The sequence below is a fragment of the Narcine bancroftii genome, chromosome 7 (genome assembly GCF_036971445.1).
Source record: "Narcine bancroftii isolate sNarBan1 chromosome 7, sNarBan1.hap1, whole genome shotgun sequence".
Taxonomy (NCBI): Eukaryota; Metazoa; Chordata; class Chondrichthyes; order Torpediniformes; family Narcinidae; genus Narcine; species Narcine bancroftii.
Genome location: NC_091475.1, coordinates 29190839 through 29206297, shown reverse-complemented (window position 1 = coordinate 29206297; position 15459 = coordinate 29190839). Strand labels below are relative to the sequence as shown.

The 15459-nt window shown below is 39.5% G+C and overlaps 2 protein-coding genes across 3 annotated transcripts in view; one reads left to right on the top strand and one right to left on the bottom strand.

Annotated features, from left to right (window-relative positions):
• Window positions 1–15459, bottom strand: part of mao (monoamine oxidase) — a 134064-nt gene that overhangs the window by 111038 nt on the left and 7567 nt on the right. The gene's annotated exons all lie outside the window — the stretch shown is intronic.
• The window catches only part of kdm6a (lysine (K)-specific demethylase 6A), a 317187-nt gene continuing 304177 nt past the window's right edge, over window positions 2450–15459 (top strand). The window contains exon 1 of the mRNA XM_069889298.1: window positions 2450–2825. Within this exon, the coding sequence (XP_069745399.1) occupies window positions 2808–2825 (18 nt within the window). The 5' untranslated portion in view covers window positions 2450–2807. The remainder of the gene's footprint in view (window positions 2826–15459) is intronic.

Here is a 15459-nt window from a genome sequence, read left to right as displayed (position 1 = left end):
GATCGATTAATTAAGTGCTCAAACTGATAAGTTTGTAAAGTATTATAATGCAACTTCAACCTCTCCAATGCAATTTTTTAAATCTTGTTACCCCTTTCTGAAAATCCTTCTCTAACTCAGCAATCTTATTTTCTAACTCTAAACTTTCTGCCATATATTGTTTCTTAACTTTCAGAGAATAATAATGATCTGCCCTCTCAAATAAGCTTTTAAAGCATCCCATATTACAAAATGATTATCCACAGAAAAAAAACTTTTCAGTCAAAAAATAAAGAAATCTGCTCTTTAACAAAAGTAACAAACTCTGTTTTTTTCAATAACATTGCATTAAACCTCCATCTAAATGACGGACGCACTACCTCCGAACTTTCACAAGAAAAAAGTAATAATGAATGATCTGATAATAACTCTACTTTTATATTCAGCTCGTAATACTCTACCTAGTAAATGTGCTGATACCAAATACAAATCAATTCTAGAAAACGAATCATGTCTCGAGGAATAAAAAGAAAAATCCTTCTCTGTAGGGTTAACTTTTCTCCAAATATCCACCAAATTTAAATCTTTCATTAATTTGTGTTGCCATCTTTGATTTCCTTATACTTTTTGAATTTCTATCCAGTAAAGGGTTGAGAACACAATTAAAATCACCACCAACTAAAACATTTTCATTAGCTTGAGTTAATAATAAAAAAGCTTCTGAAATAAACTGCTCATCATCTATATTAGGGGCATAAAGATTCAACAAAGTTCACGATTCAGCAAAAATTTTACAATTCACTCTTAATATTCTACCAGAATACCCCTCTAAAAATTTCAATTCAAAGGGTAAATTTTTATGAATCAAAATTGCTACTCCTCTTGCCTTAGAATTAAAAGAAGAGAAAACATGACCAACCCAATCCCTTTTCAATTTCAAATGTTCTTTCTCAGTCAAATGTGTTTCTTGTAAAAAAAGCTTATCAATTTTCTTTTTTTTTTAAATATACAAGCTAATATTCTCTTTCTCTTAATTTGATTATTTAATCCCTGGACATTAAAACTTGCAAAATTCAATTGATACTTTTTTTAACTACTAATATAGTTATACACTATAAAATAATGCTCCCCTCTACAAATTTTTCAAAAAAAGAAAAACTCCCTCAAAAAAATTTTAAAAATTTAAAGTAAAAAAAAACAAAAACCACTGGGTGTGGTAAACCCACTAGTGGCAGATGACTGTCAAAGTTTTCAGTGTCATCCACCCCCAGCCAGATACAAATTATTTAATCAAACACAATTGAATATAGTCCTTATATTCAACCCAATGATTCCAAGCCCGACTGCTCCAAATCTTCAACATCAAGAAGACTTTGTGACATCTCTTCTTTCTTTCCATTCTCTCTATTCCCATGTCCATTCACTCTCCTCTTAGGAGATAACAGAGGAGAAGATTCATTTCTTTGCAATTCCAGCAAAGAGTTGACAAAAACCAAAGCAACATGATAATTCTCAAAAAATTGAGACTGAAAATTTACATAGAAAACCTTCAAAATTGCAGGATAACGAAAAGCAAACTTGTAACCTTTTCACCACAAAACGTCTTTAGCTGTATTAAATTCTCATCATCTTTTAATAACCTCTGGACTCAAATCAGCATAAAAGAACACCCTATTATGTTGGATCATTAATGGAGATTGATTCTATCTTGTGTTCTGTACTGCCATACGTAAAATCATTTCATGATCTTGATATTTTAAACAACAAATCAAAACTGCTCTCAGTGCTTGTCCTGGAAGTGGTCTTCTTCTCAGAACTCTATGAGCCCTATCCAATTCCAAACCTTCAGGGAAAAACTCTTTACCTTGCACCTCTAGGGTCCAGTGCTTAAAAAATTTTATATGGTCAGCACTTTCCATATCCTCTGGAAGACCAACTATTTTCATGTTATTTCTCTGACTTTGATTGACCAACAAATCAATCTTCTTCATTAAATCTCTTTTCTGAATCCCCCAATCTACAAAAGAACCTTTCACTTTTTCCATTTTTCTCTATTACGTTCTACCCGAGTTTGAAACTCAGAAAAAGCAGTTTCAATTTTCATAAAATTATCTTGCAGTGTCTACTGATTTTATACATTTATTAATGTCACTTTTAACTACTGTCATTTCCTGTTTCACAGTTGACATTTCAATCACACAAAGTATTCATTTTTATTTTCATCTCCATAAATCCTTGAGTCATTTGAGTTGATATTTGTTTTGACATATTATGCATTTGCTGTATTTGACCAGCAATCCTTTCCAAAACAATGAACACTGAATCCAGTTCAGATTCCACTTCCACTTTTTGAGATTCACCATCTTTAACTGCAGGCTCCTCCTCCTGGACGAATTCCAATAAGGTAAGTTCCTCTTCTTCCTCAGTCAACACAGTTCCTTTAACTGAACGGCTGCGGGTCTGGACACCCGACGCTGGTACCCAGACCTCTTCAGGATGCCGGTGCTCAGGTTTCTCCACAGCGCTAATTTTTTTCCAACAACTCCTGGGCCTGCGATGCCACATGCAGGCCAGGCAAAGCCATCAGACGTGCAGAGGCATCTTCCGATGCTACCTTGCACGTCACTGGGCCGCTCAGCGAGATCGCGGGCTCGCAGGTCCCCTTATCGGCCGTGCCACCTGTGTGCACGACTTCACGTAGATGATGGTCAGCAGCGGCCAAACTCATCGATGTACCAGCGCCATCTTGCGAATGCAGGATCGGCGCTGGAGTCAAAGTCGAACGGGCTGGAGTCCTCGGAGGCTTGGAGATTCCCAGCGATGTCTCTATGGATTCAGCTGTGCAGGTAGGCCTCAATTCTTCCGCACTTTTATATGGTAATTTTTTCTGAAGCTGAGGTTTGAGCTTTTTTACATTAGATGACATCATATCGCACTGTTATTTAAATAACTGTAAATCTTATTTTTAATCAGTTTTATACTATTAAAAAAACGGGTATTTAATGATCCAGCTAGGGAGAGGTGGAACACACGTCTTCCTTCTACTCCATCTTGCTGCACCCCTGCAAATTTCCATTCTCAACATCATTACACAATGGAAACATATACGTGTTGAAGGGGAGAGCAAAGGCAGGATGAGAGTGCTTCACAAGGATACTATTTTAGTTTTCAAATATGTTGGGGTTCCACATAAAGACATGGAAAAATGGTCACCTTCCCTAAATGAGGATTTAGCCTGCCTAAAAAGCCACCTCCTTTGCTGTAGCATTTCTGTGATGCCTGAAAGGATGTACTCCAACACTAACCAGTTTGTTTCTTCTTCGCTTCACATCTTGTACTGCAGATACTAAAAACTATTGGACATTTGCCAATAGCACAAGTTTCAAAACCACCAGTTGTTTGTTCAGTCTACCTCTGAAACTTGTTCAAAATTCATTCCTTACAAGATAAGCACATTATTCAATATGAGAAGATTTGCCAAAATCCAAGTGTTCACAGAAATTCCACTGTAAATAAACTTTCTTTCACTTTTTTTAAGCAATGCCTTTGTCAAAATTCATTTCAACTCCTCAGTGTTATACATCCATTTGAATACTCTCTCAAAGCTTCCTTCGGTTGCACGTCTGATAGTTTGTGATTCCATGCATGTCCCAGGCTCTTGTATGTGTTTGAAAACCTCATTTTCCTCACAATCCTCTTCTTCAAAACAACCCATTTTAATTAACTTGAGCTAGTTCTTGTGTAATACCTGCATAGTTGGTCTTGTCCCTGTGGTAAACCACTGTATGTATATATTTATCTGTTTGGGCACACCCATTGGTCGACTGTACCTGTGGCCCTTCCCACAGGCTCCTGAATAAAAGGTGACTGTTCCACAGCCCCCTCCCCAGTGCAGGACAGTTGAGTGGCACAGACATGCCTTTGTTCTATAGCAAATAAAGCCTATCAATTTGCTCAACCAATCATTTGGAGTCATTGATGGTGCATCAGTCCCAATACAGAGTTTTAATTCATGACACTCCAAAACTACTTTTTAGTATCTTAATAGAACAATGGTTGCTGGTCCCCAATAGCTAATTAGTGAACATTTCACCCACCTGTCCTTTCCAAAATCCCATGATTGATTCAAGCAAAACCATGTTCCATATGGAATCCTCTTCTTATTCCTGGGGAAAACTTACTAAACACATTTGACAAATTCCACCCATGGAAGGTACTATCTCCTCATTGCTGACTACAAAGTCAGGTTTGTTTTGCTTGTTACAAGATTAGTGCTATAGGATTAGAAGCTATTTAGAATTTCTTTAAGATGTTGGCAAAAGCATAGAAATGTCATCCAGCATTTCTTTATACACTTTTGTTGAAGCCTGGGCTTCCGGAAAGCAGCATGCTGGGGCCTTGTATTTGAAACAATATCTAAAATGATACACAACTCATGTGGAAGAGCAAGGAAATATTTATATTAAATTGCATTCCACATGTTAAATAGCAAACCACATGATACAGTGCCATTGAGCAACTTTAAAAATCACACACACTTCACTCAAATCTACAGGTACCATTTCTAACCACAGTAATGGCCTCACTTTAAAGGCCTATAGCTTACAAAAAAAAATCAACTTTTATTCTCAGGTGACTTTCTACAGCTTCCTCCATTTACCACAGAAAATAATTAATTATTTTAGTATCCACATCATGTCATTGTTTGCCAGATGTTTGTGATTATCCCAGTATGTTTAATTACTTTGTTAGTGCAGGTTTGCTTCAAAGCTTTTATTCATACTTGGAGACTGTAGTTGCCATTTTCTACATGAGGACCAGAGTTGTGCCAATGAAAGTCAAAGAAGCCATTGTGAGGCTGAAAAACAAGAATAAAACAGTAAGGAGCTCACCAGTACATTCTTTCTTAACAATGTCCCAAACTGTTAATCTTGGAATTACTAAAAGTCAATGGTTTGGAACACATTAAGAAGAAAGAACATACTAGTAAACTCAGTAATTGCAAAAGGAATGGTATTCAAGGAAGACCCATACTGCTGTTGACAGAAAAATTCTCATCATAATGAAGAAAAATCCTCAAATGGATGACCAACAGATCACAAGCACTCTTCAGGAGGCAGGTGTGGACATTTCAATGACTACTTTCCACAGGTGACTTCATGGACAGAAGTTCTGAGGCTACACTGCAAGATGCAAACCATAGCAAAGGTGAAAGGTGGTCTGCTTTGGATCTTGGTCAGCTCCCTTCCACATCCACACTTTGCACTTCCCATCATTTGGATGCAGATTAAATCTTGGCCTCATTTCCATAAGATCGTTTTTTTCCTGAATTTTGCAGGCTCTTCTAAATATTTCTTGGCAAACTGTAATCCACCCATCCTTTCTGTGGCTAATTAGTGGTTTGAATCTTGCAGTGTAGCCTCTGTATTTCTGTTCATGAAGTCTTCTGCAGACTGTAGTTATTGATATATCTACACCTGCCTCCTGAAGAGTTTCTGATCTATCAGACATACAGTTGAGGATTTTTCTTCATGATGATGAAGAGAATTCTTCTGTCATCAGCTGTGGTCTTCCTTGGAAGACCTGTCCCTTTGCATTTAAGGACTCACCAGTACATTCTTTCTTAACGATGTCCCAAACTGTTAACTTTGGTAATCCTAAGGTTTGGGCAATGTCTCTTACTGTTTCATTCTTATTTTTCAGCCTCATAATGGCTTCTTTACTTTCATTGGCACAACTCCGGTCCTCATGTTCAAAAATGGGAACTAAATACTCCACATAATACTACATTTAGAATGTAGTATACATGAAATTGTTTAACTTTTGTCCACCATAAGGCAGACAAGAGAGTTGCCACTTTGTCCATCACCCCTCACAGAAACCTATAGCACCTGGTGTTCCCAGGTAGTCTCCCCTCCAAGTACTGTGCCTGCTTAGCTTCTAAGATCAGACAATCCCAGGTGTATTCAGGCTATAGTGTTGATCAAAAACTTTAAAGTAAGCCTAGCTCTCTTAGCAGTGAAACAATTAAACATACCTGAGTAATCATAAACACCTATGAAACTAAATGTCCTAATCATTATGGTGCCCTGAAATGAGGGGACTATGTTTAAAAAGGGCTGTAATTTCTACATGGTGAAACCAAAGTGTATACAAATAACCCTGAATAAAATATGGAGTGTGTAAGCTAATTACATTTGAATTTTTGAGTACAAATTGATAACTGTGGAGCACAAGGGCAAATAAAGAGAAAGGTGTGTTTTGCCCCAAACATTATGGAGGGCACTGTAGCTGTTAGAAAATCTAAAAGTTTAGTTCAGCTACCATTCCTCAAGTTTCTATTGGATGAAATAGCTTAGGATAATTACAGATTAAACTCTTCTTGCTTACTAGCTTATAGTCGTTTAACATACGATGACTTGATGACTCCATATATGGTGTTCTATTGATCAGATCATGAGCTTTCTTGCCATGCAGAGGTTTTAAAATCAAGCTGTCCACATACTTACAGCCTTCCTTTCACTTAAAGTCATCACATCAAATCAAGTCATATCTGATCTCTCACTTGAAGACATCCCTCACAATAAGTTACTTGTACAAATTTACATAGCTCCACCTTCGCAAGTTCATTCAAGGAACTCCAAAATTTAAAAGTGCATTTTATGTTTTTTTTAAAAACATGCTAATGTATTCTATTGTATTCCAATAGATATTTAAAATTTCAAGGAGCTATCCAAATCTAATTTATGAGCCAACTCATCATCATCCAATTTAAAACCACTCATCTCAGTGACTACAGAAAAGTTGATACGACTTCTCAATGTCTGCATGCAGTTTCAGTCATTTCTTTACGAAATTATTATTCCTTCCACATTTTACTAAAATACAGATCTCTTAATGTTTTGATTTCACAACTGAGGGTTTCCTTAACCCCAAGCTTCAGGTATTTTTCCACCTCAACCATAAAAATTCTTTATGTCAAAAGTGCACTCACATTCTGATCCGACATTTCAGTTAAGCATTTGTACTCTTTGCTCACTTCTTCAGGCAACTTTTACCATCTCTTCAAATTTGCAAATACAAGCTCTAGAGCCTTGGGTTAAATAAGAAACTCAGAGGGTCATGCAGAAACCATAGAAAGCAAGATAGAAAACCAACATTTCAGGCCCGAGCCCTTCGTCAAGGTTTGAGCAAAGTAGGCAGGCACCTGAATAAAAAGGAGGGAAGAAGGGGCAAGGAGAGGAGCACAGGCCATCAGGCAAGAGATCATAGGTGAATAAGGATGGGATTGCAGAAAAGAAAGCCGGCACATTTAGGTTCAAGAACAGTTTCTTTCCAATAGCCACCATATGCTTGGACATCCCATTGGTGCACTAATCATAAATTGCTCCAGCAAGAAATGCAGAATCAAAAGGTTTGTCTGCATTAATGCAAGTTACTTTTGTTTTGCACTAGGATTACTGTGAATATTTATGTATTTATTGCCTTTTAATTCAAATAATTTACTATGAGAGTTTTTCTTTATAAGTACCTGCTCAGTTCCAGGAGGCAAGAATTTCAGCGCATATGTACTTTGTGCAATGTGTATGACAATCATCTCATTATCATATGCTGCCGATGGTGTTTGTCATTGGAGAAAATGATCAGACCACAGACAAAAAGGTTCAAGGACATGTGCGCAAAGCCTCCTTGCGGAAAAAAAAAACCCATAACATTCCCACCTTCTCTTGGAAATTTCCAGCCCATGAGTGCCCAGAAGGGAGGAGAATACCAAGAACCTCATCTGGAGCACACAGAGGATCTACTTATAGGAGAAGACTACACTGCCTCATCAGCCACCACTTGGCCAATCTGCAGAGCAGTCTGCTGTTCCAAGAGTGAGCTTATTAGCCATCTCAGAATTCAAACCCAGAAGGAAATTATCATCCTTGACCTAAGATGACTGCATGGGTGCATTCCAGGAGTAATTACATCCCCATAAATGCTGCTAGCAAATGGCAACAACTTTGACCCCTACTCAAACATAGGAAAACTATCCAGGGATACAATGATCACACACGCACAACTAATCCATTCTCATCATTTACATCTTGATCAGTTTTATCATGTCATCAATGTGGCACTTGCTCAACAAGGCAAGCTGTCAAATGGTGAAGCTGGAGTTTTATTCAAGACCGCTTAGCTCCAAACTCCATTACAATCTGGTACTGAACACGAACAAAGGAACTGAATTACAAAGAGGAAGTGAGACAACTGCATTTGACATCAATGCAGCATATGACAAAGCTTGACCATTTTATTTCCAGAAGGCAAATGGATGAAACCAACAGAACAAAGTGTAGCTGCTGGAAGGAAAACTTCTTGGCACAACCAATTCTCATCAGCAGGTTGTCAGAATAGTGCAATATTGAAACTGTAGCTACTTCATAAATTATCTCTGCCCCCCCCCCCCCCCGACCTCATGTGCCTTTTCCACCAATCAGGTCAGAAGTGACATGGACATGAATGCTTGATTGGTGCAAGGCTCCATTCACAGCTTCTCAGAAGCATTCATGTCCACAAAAGCTGCATAACATTAAATCACTGGTGTTACCTATGAAAATAATCAAGCACTTTCATCTGCAACAAGAAAATGTAACTACTGCCTCAAACAATTTATCACCTCCAATAACCAGGAACATTGTCAGAGCATAACAGAATTCACTCCATTTTGTTTTAAAAAGACACATATAGCTCCAATGACATCCAAACTAAAGGAGCCAGATTGACAAGCAGCATATGGATATTTCTCATGCCATTACAATTCAACCAGAAGTACAGTCCCCTCCACATCATATATTATCATGATCCGAATGTCTCACAACATTTGGCTCAAAAATCCTGAATTCCCCAGTCAACAGTTGTCCGATTGTGACAGATCTTCACCTTAATGACTAAATTCATCACAAGGCTCTTTCACCACCACCACCTGCATCTACAGCAAGGACCAACAATGACCTTTCCAGAAATGCCCTTAAACCTCAAGAAACTTTCAGAAAACACTGCAAGAACATTGTTGCTCTTTAATTTTGTGTACTTTCTAGGATTTGACCTCGAGGAATTTGGGTGCCTTTTTTTAAAAATGAACATTCTCTCCTCTCTGGTATGTTGGTTCCAGATTGCTTTATGCTTTCCAGATGCCCTTATTATATGCAAATTATCTTTGAATATTTTGATAAGCAAACTGCCAAGGAAAGGAAAATGGTCATGAAGAGATTTTGTGATATCCAGCTTCATTCAAGTTTTCCAGCACTAGAGCATCATTCTGTTGTGACATTGGTAGCCTAATTTATATTTGGTACTCCCCAGAGAAATATCCTCAGAGCAAGCTGTGGCAACAAACAAGATAGGTCTTTTTAACATCAACAATTTACATTGACACAAAACATTTTAAATGTTGTGGATTCTTTCAAGGTACTTTATGGGGAGTGTAATAAAATTTCTCACAAGCCACATGACAAATTTTCAACAACTACCCAAATGGTTATTTTTAAAGAAAATCTTAAGGGAGGAAAAAAAAACAAATAGAGGGAAGAAAATTTTAATTAGGGAATTTGAGAACAAAGACCATGAAGTGCCAGTTGATGAAGTAGACAAAGACGATGTGGTCAAACAAAAATCATGGCTTTTATTAGCAGAAACTCATGGTACAATAATGAAAGACAATAGATGCATATACAATTATATCCAAGGGGAGTGTCCTTAACAGTAGAGATAATGCACAGCCAATGTTAGTACAATAAGGCTTGCCAGAGGGGAAATGGGCAGCTTGGCAGACATTCACCACAGTCTCCCCCCGGCAGAAGAAGGGTTAAAATCAAAAGGACAGCTGTTAGGAAAGACTGAAGCAAGCGGTACATGGATACCATGTTTGGCCTTGAGGTACTCTAACAGCCAAAATATGCCAGTATCTAGCAAGCAATCGAAATATAATGAGATGTTTTATCAATATGTCAGCCTATCAGGTTGTTTACGAATTCTGGTGCTTCGTCTCAAAACAAGTGGCTCCTTTGCAACCTTGGGAACTGGTACAGGTCCTGGGACTGTAGTGTGGGAAGGACTGGCTTCTGGACCCGCTCCAGAATCGCCAGTGTGAGGCAGCGGAGCCTCAGCATGGCCATCTGAAAGCTTACTAGGGGTCACAGGCTGGGGATGGGGGGATGAATCCAACCTTTCAGGCTCCCTCTGAGTAGGGGTGCGAGGAAAGGGTGAACCAGGCGAGGCCAAATCTCTTAGGGGTACAGTGTCAGTACTCCCATCTGGGAATCTAACATGAGCATGGTCGGGGTTAGTATGCAGTAGCTGAACTGGTTGGACTAGGGGGTCTGTTTTACGTGCCCGAGCATGGCTCTTCAGCAGCGCGGTTGCAGGCTCAGATAAACAGGCTGGCCAGTCCATCACAGTTCCTGATTTCCTAGGAAAGGCAAACATGCGTTCATGAGGTGTTTGATTTGTTGCAGTACACAATAAAGACCAAATAGAATGTAGTGCCTCAGGCAGCACCTCCTGCCACCGGGTAACAGGGTAACCATGTGTTTTTAAAGCAAAATTAACAGTCTTCCAAACTGTAGCATTAGCCCTTTCAACCTGCCCATTGCCCTGCGGGTTGCAGCTCTTGGTACAGTTAGTGGCAATCCCCTTTCGTAACAGGGCTCTCCGCAGTTCAGCGCTCATGAATGCTGAGCCTCTATCGGTATGAATGTAATTGGGAAAACCAAATATGTTGAAAATTCTGTCAAGTGACTTAATGACAGATGCTGACGAGACGGCAGGGCATTGTATCGCAAAGGGAAACCTGGAATATTCATCATTTACAGTAAGGAAATATACATTTTTGTTGTTGGAAGGTAACGGCCCTTTAAAATCTAAGCTAATTCTCTCAAAAGATTGGGTTGCCTTGATGAGAGTGGACTCTGGAGCTTTGAAGTATTGCCGTTTGCATTCTGCGCAAACAGGACAGCTTTTAGTCAGTTTCCTGACTTCTTCCAGAGAGTAAGGTTGTTAGCCCTTATGTAGTGGAAAAATCTTGTGACTCCTGGCTGGCACAGTATGCTATGGATCTCTTTTAGCCCCTCCAGCTGAGCACCAGGAGCAGATCGTGACAATGCGTCAGAGGGATCATTTAACCTGCCTGGTCTGTACTGGATCTCATAATTATAAGTTGAGAGTTCTATTCGCCAGCGTGCCATCTTATCATTCTTGATTTTACTTTTGTGTTTAGTACTGAACATGTAGGCTACAGATTTCTGATCAGTGACAAGAGTAAATTTTCTGCCGGCTAGAAAGTGTCTCCAGTAGCAAACAGCTTCAATAATAGCCTGGGCTTCTTTTTCAATGGCAGGGTGTTTAAGTTCAGGTCCGCGCAACGTGCGGGAGAAGAATGCCACAGGTCTACCCTTTTGATTAAGGGTTCCTGCCAAAGCACAATTGGAGGCATCAGTTTCCACTTGGAATGGAACATCCTCGTCAATGGACGAGAGTGCAGCTTTGGCAATATCAGCTTTAATTCTCTCGAAAGCCTTCAAGGCCATTGGAGAGAGAGGAAAAGATTTAGTGTCAAACAGAGGGCGTGCCTTCGTGGCGTAGTCCCGAACCCATTTGCAGTGGTAGGAAAATAATCCCAAGCACCTTTTAAGGGCTTTTGCTGAGTTTGGGGGTAGTAACTTCTTAAGGGGGGACCATTCTTTCCAGGTCAGGGCGGATTTTGCCCTTGCGGACAATGTAGCCCAGAATGGGTAGCTCTGTTGCGTTGAACACACATTTGCCCTTGTTAAATGTAAGGTTGAGTTCTTCAGCTGTTGCTAAAAATTTCTTTAAGTTGTTGTCATGCTCAGCCTATGTTTTCCCACAGATAGTGACATTATCCAGATAGGGAAACGTACCCTGTAACTCATACGTCCTAACAATCTTATCCATTTCCCTCTGAAACACTGACACACCATTAGTGACTCCAAAAGGTACCATTTTAAACTGGGTCATTCCTTTTTTTTTTAAAAAAAAAAGAGGATTTGGTGGTAAGCTGCTTTGAGGTCGATAGTGGAGTACACTTTGTTGTGCGATATCTGATTAATAATTTCATTGATGCGTGGCAGGGGGTAGGCATCCAGGTTAGTGTAACGGTTGATTGTCTGGCTATAGTCAATAGCCAGTCATTTCTTAGTGTGATTTTTCACAACTACCACCTGGGCTCGCCACGAACTCTTACTGGGTTCAATTACTCCCTCTTTAAGCAATCTCTGGGTCTCAGCTTTGATAAACTCACGATCCTCTTTGCTGTAAGAACAGCTCTTAGTGGCAATCAGCCGACACTCGAGGGATAAATCACTGAAAAGGGAGGGAGCTTTGATCTTTAATGTGGACAGACCGCAGTAACTAGCGCGGGGGATGGTAAGTGTGGGTAGTGGCCCACCGAAATGTAACACTACACTGTTCATCTGAGATTGAATATCTAACCCCAGTACCACACGGGTGCAGAGCTCTGGCATAGTAAAGAGCCACACATCAGCCAGGCAATGTCCCTGCAAATTTAAAGTAACTTTACACTTGTCCCACACAGTTTTTGTAAGTTCACTACAAGCCATCGATATCTTTTGGTTTGCTGGATATCTCCACAAATTTAAGGCTCTGGTAACTCTCTCATGGATGTAGCTGTCAGCACTCCCCAAGTCTATTAGACAATCAAGAGTTTCACCATTCACCTCCCCCTTCATAGTCGACCGTTCCAGTCCGTTATATCCCCCAAGCTTTGAAGTCAATTGAGCTATCACAGGGGATCTCACCTCGCCGTCACTCGATGTCAATTCAGCCTGCTCTTCTGAAGATTCCCCCTTTTCACAGTTGTCTTCCATTCCTGCAGCTCCAGGATGCATTTTCTTGGTGCTTCTCTTCTTCTTCTTCTTTTTCTTATCAGTGGGAGTACTTTTCGTTTTACACACTTTAGCAAAGTGGCCGAGTTTCCCACAATAGCTGCAGGTAGCAAATCGAGCCAGGCACTTCTATCTGGGGTGCCAGCTCTTATCACAGAAGTAGAATTTTTCAGGAGTTCACTTTTTTCTTTCCTTTGGGGTCCCAGCACTCCTGGATGTTTACTTTTCGGTTTCTAGCATTTCACTGGACCGCATGGCACTTCTCAGTGTTTTAGCTAGAGTGACTGCCCAGTCGTAGGTTAAGAGCTCCGTCTCCAGAAGCCTCTGTCGGATGTAACTGGAGTCAATCCCGCTGACTAAAGCATCCAGCTTCAAGGCATTGCGGTGTTGTTGCACATTGTCTGCCTGACATCACATTCATTTGCCAGTGAGTCGAAAGCCAGTGCATAGGCAGCATCACTTTCTCTAGGTTTCTGCCATCTAGTCAGCAACTGGTGTCGATCAAGCACCACATTCCATGGCGCTGCATAGTAAGCAGTCAGACGTTCCCGGGCTACAGCCAGAGTGGAAGTTCCTTGAGTTACGGCGAAAGGGACCTCACCCAGCAGAGAGTTCAGGTGGCCCCACTGTATCGCCTCATTGACCACGTTGTTTCGAGCCACGTAGTAATCGAAACAAGCAATCCAGTGGTTGAAAATTTCTCTGGCCATTGGGGCAGACTGGTTGATTATCAGCCGCTCTGGCTTGAGGGCTGCATCCATTTCTGCTAATAAAATTGAAGTGCCAGTTGATGAAGTAGACAAAGACGATGTGGTCAAACAATAATTAGCAGAAACTCATGGTACAATAATGAAAAACAATGGATGCATATACATTTATATCCAAAGGAAGTGTCCTTAACAGTAGAGATAATGCACAGCCAATGTTAGTACAGTAAGGCTCGCCAGAGGGGAGACAGGCAGCTTGGCAGAGATTCACCACAGACCATGTCTACAAACAGCATTGTTGTTTGGCAGCATATAAATGAGAACAAGCAGCAAATTAATCTTGGGAGTGTGCAGCGGTAACAGTGCTGAGTTCAAATCTTGAAAAAAAAATGCTACAGCCACAAATTAGTGGCTAAATGGAACCAGATGAGAAGCCTCCAGAATAGACCATTGAAACATACATCAACAGCTGTTCCTGGGCCAAAAAGCACAGGAGAGGCCATGTACCATGGCTCCTTTCAATGCCTGGCATTTTCAAACTTTCACTATGGTCCTTTCATTGATGTGGGATGGACAGAAATCTGGTAATGGACATTCTTTTGGATGGTAAATGGGAAAGCCTTGGGATGGGGTCGTGGAATAAACAACTTAAAAGAATGCATTTGAGGAAGCAGATGAATCACATACAATGCATTATGAGGTGATGTACTCCAGATATTGCTCATTCTATGTAAAAATTCCCAAAAGCTTCCAATTTGAGAAATAGATAGATTCACACTCAAGTTTAGGAAAATGGCTAGTTTTGGAAATAAATTTGTGTGGCCAGTTATGGTGAAGAATATGAAGATTTGCAGAAGAATATGAAGATTTGCAGAAGAATATGAAGATTTGCAGAAGAATATGAAGATTTGCAGAAGAACCATTAGACAAATTATCTCACTCATAATAGAAGGTTTATGAGGTTTAGATTTATTTCATGAGGCTAGTTTCAGAGATATTAGATATAATTAACAGAAATTTCTTATTAATATACATCCAGTTAAATCTGCAGGTGTTTTTCATTTCATTTCATTTCCAGAGATGAGGCAAAAATGACCAAGATACAAATCAGTTTTTAATCAGCTTAGGTACAGCCTATGAAGGCCTAACAAGGCATTAGTTATTTAATCTGTCTACAAATGAGTTTTATCAGAGTAAACGCTGACATAAAATGATATATAAATAAATTGATAAATAATAAAAACAAAAGCCTGGTTGACATAATTTTTTTTAAAAAGAAAAAAATTAACATTCTCTCTTATTAAGACCATTCTTTATCTCAGAAACTGATCAAGAGCCAAGACAAGCATGTCCATACCATTAGTTCTGTACTCGTCGCAAATATTACCAGTCCAACTGGTTGACTTGCTTTGGATACATTTGCAGTCTTCATTCTAACAGAGTGAAGGTCTAAATCTTAATTCTTTACTCATTGAAATCCCATAAATGAGAACACAATTAAAATTGGTGGTCCATTCACCCAATTTCTATCCAGCAAACATTGCAATGCACACACAAATAATTGATTTTGTTTTGTAACAACTCTGGTGCTCATAATATTCAAATGTTTTTAAAATACCAACCTTCATAAAACAGATGCCTGATGGAATTGTACAAATAAATGATTACAGGATTGTTAAATACATACACTACAATTTGAAAGGCATTATGGTAGATTGTGACATGACTACTGCACAGATAGGACAATATGGTCTTGCATTTTTTGTTCACATTTAATCCTAAATCAACGATTGAACAGTTCTGATGTTTGTGCATCTAGATTTTTGCTTTCCAAAACCTGTTGACTACAGGAATTGACTAACTCTGCA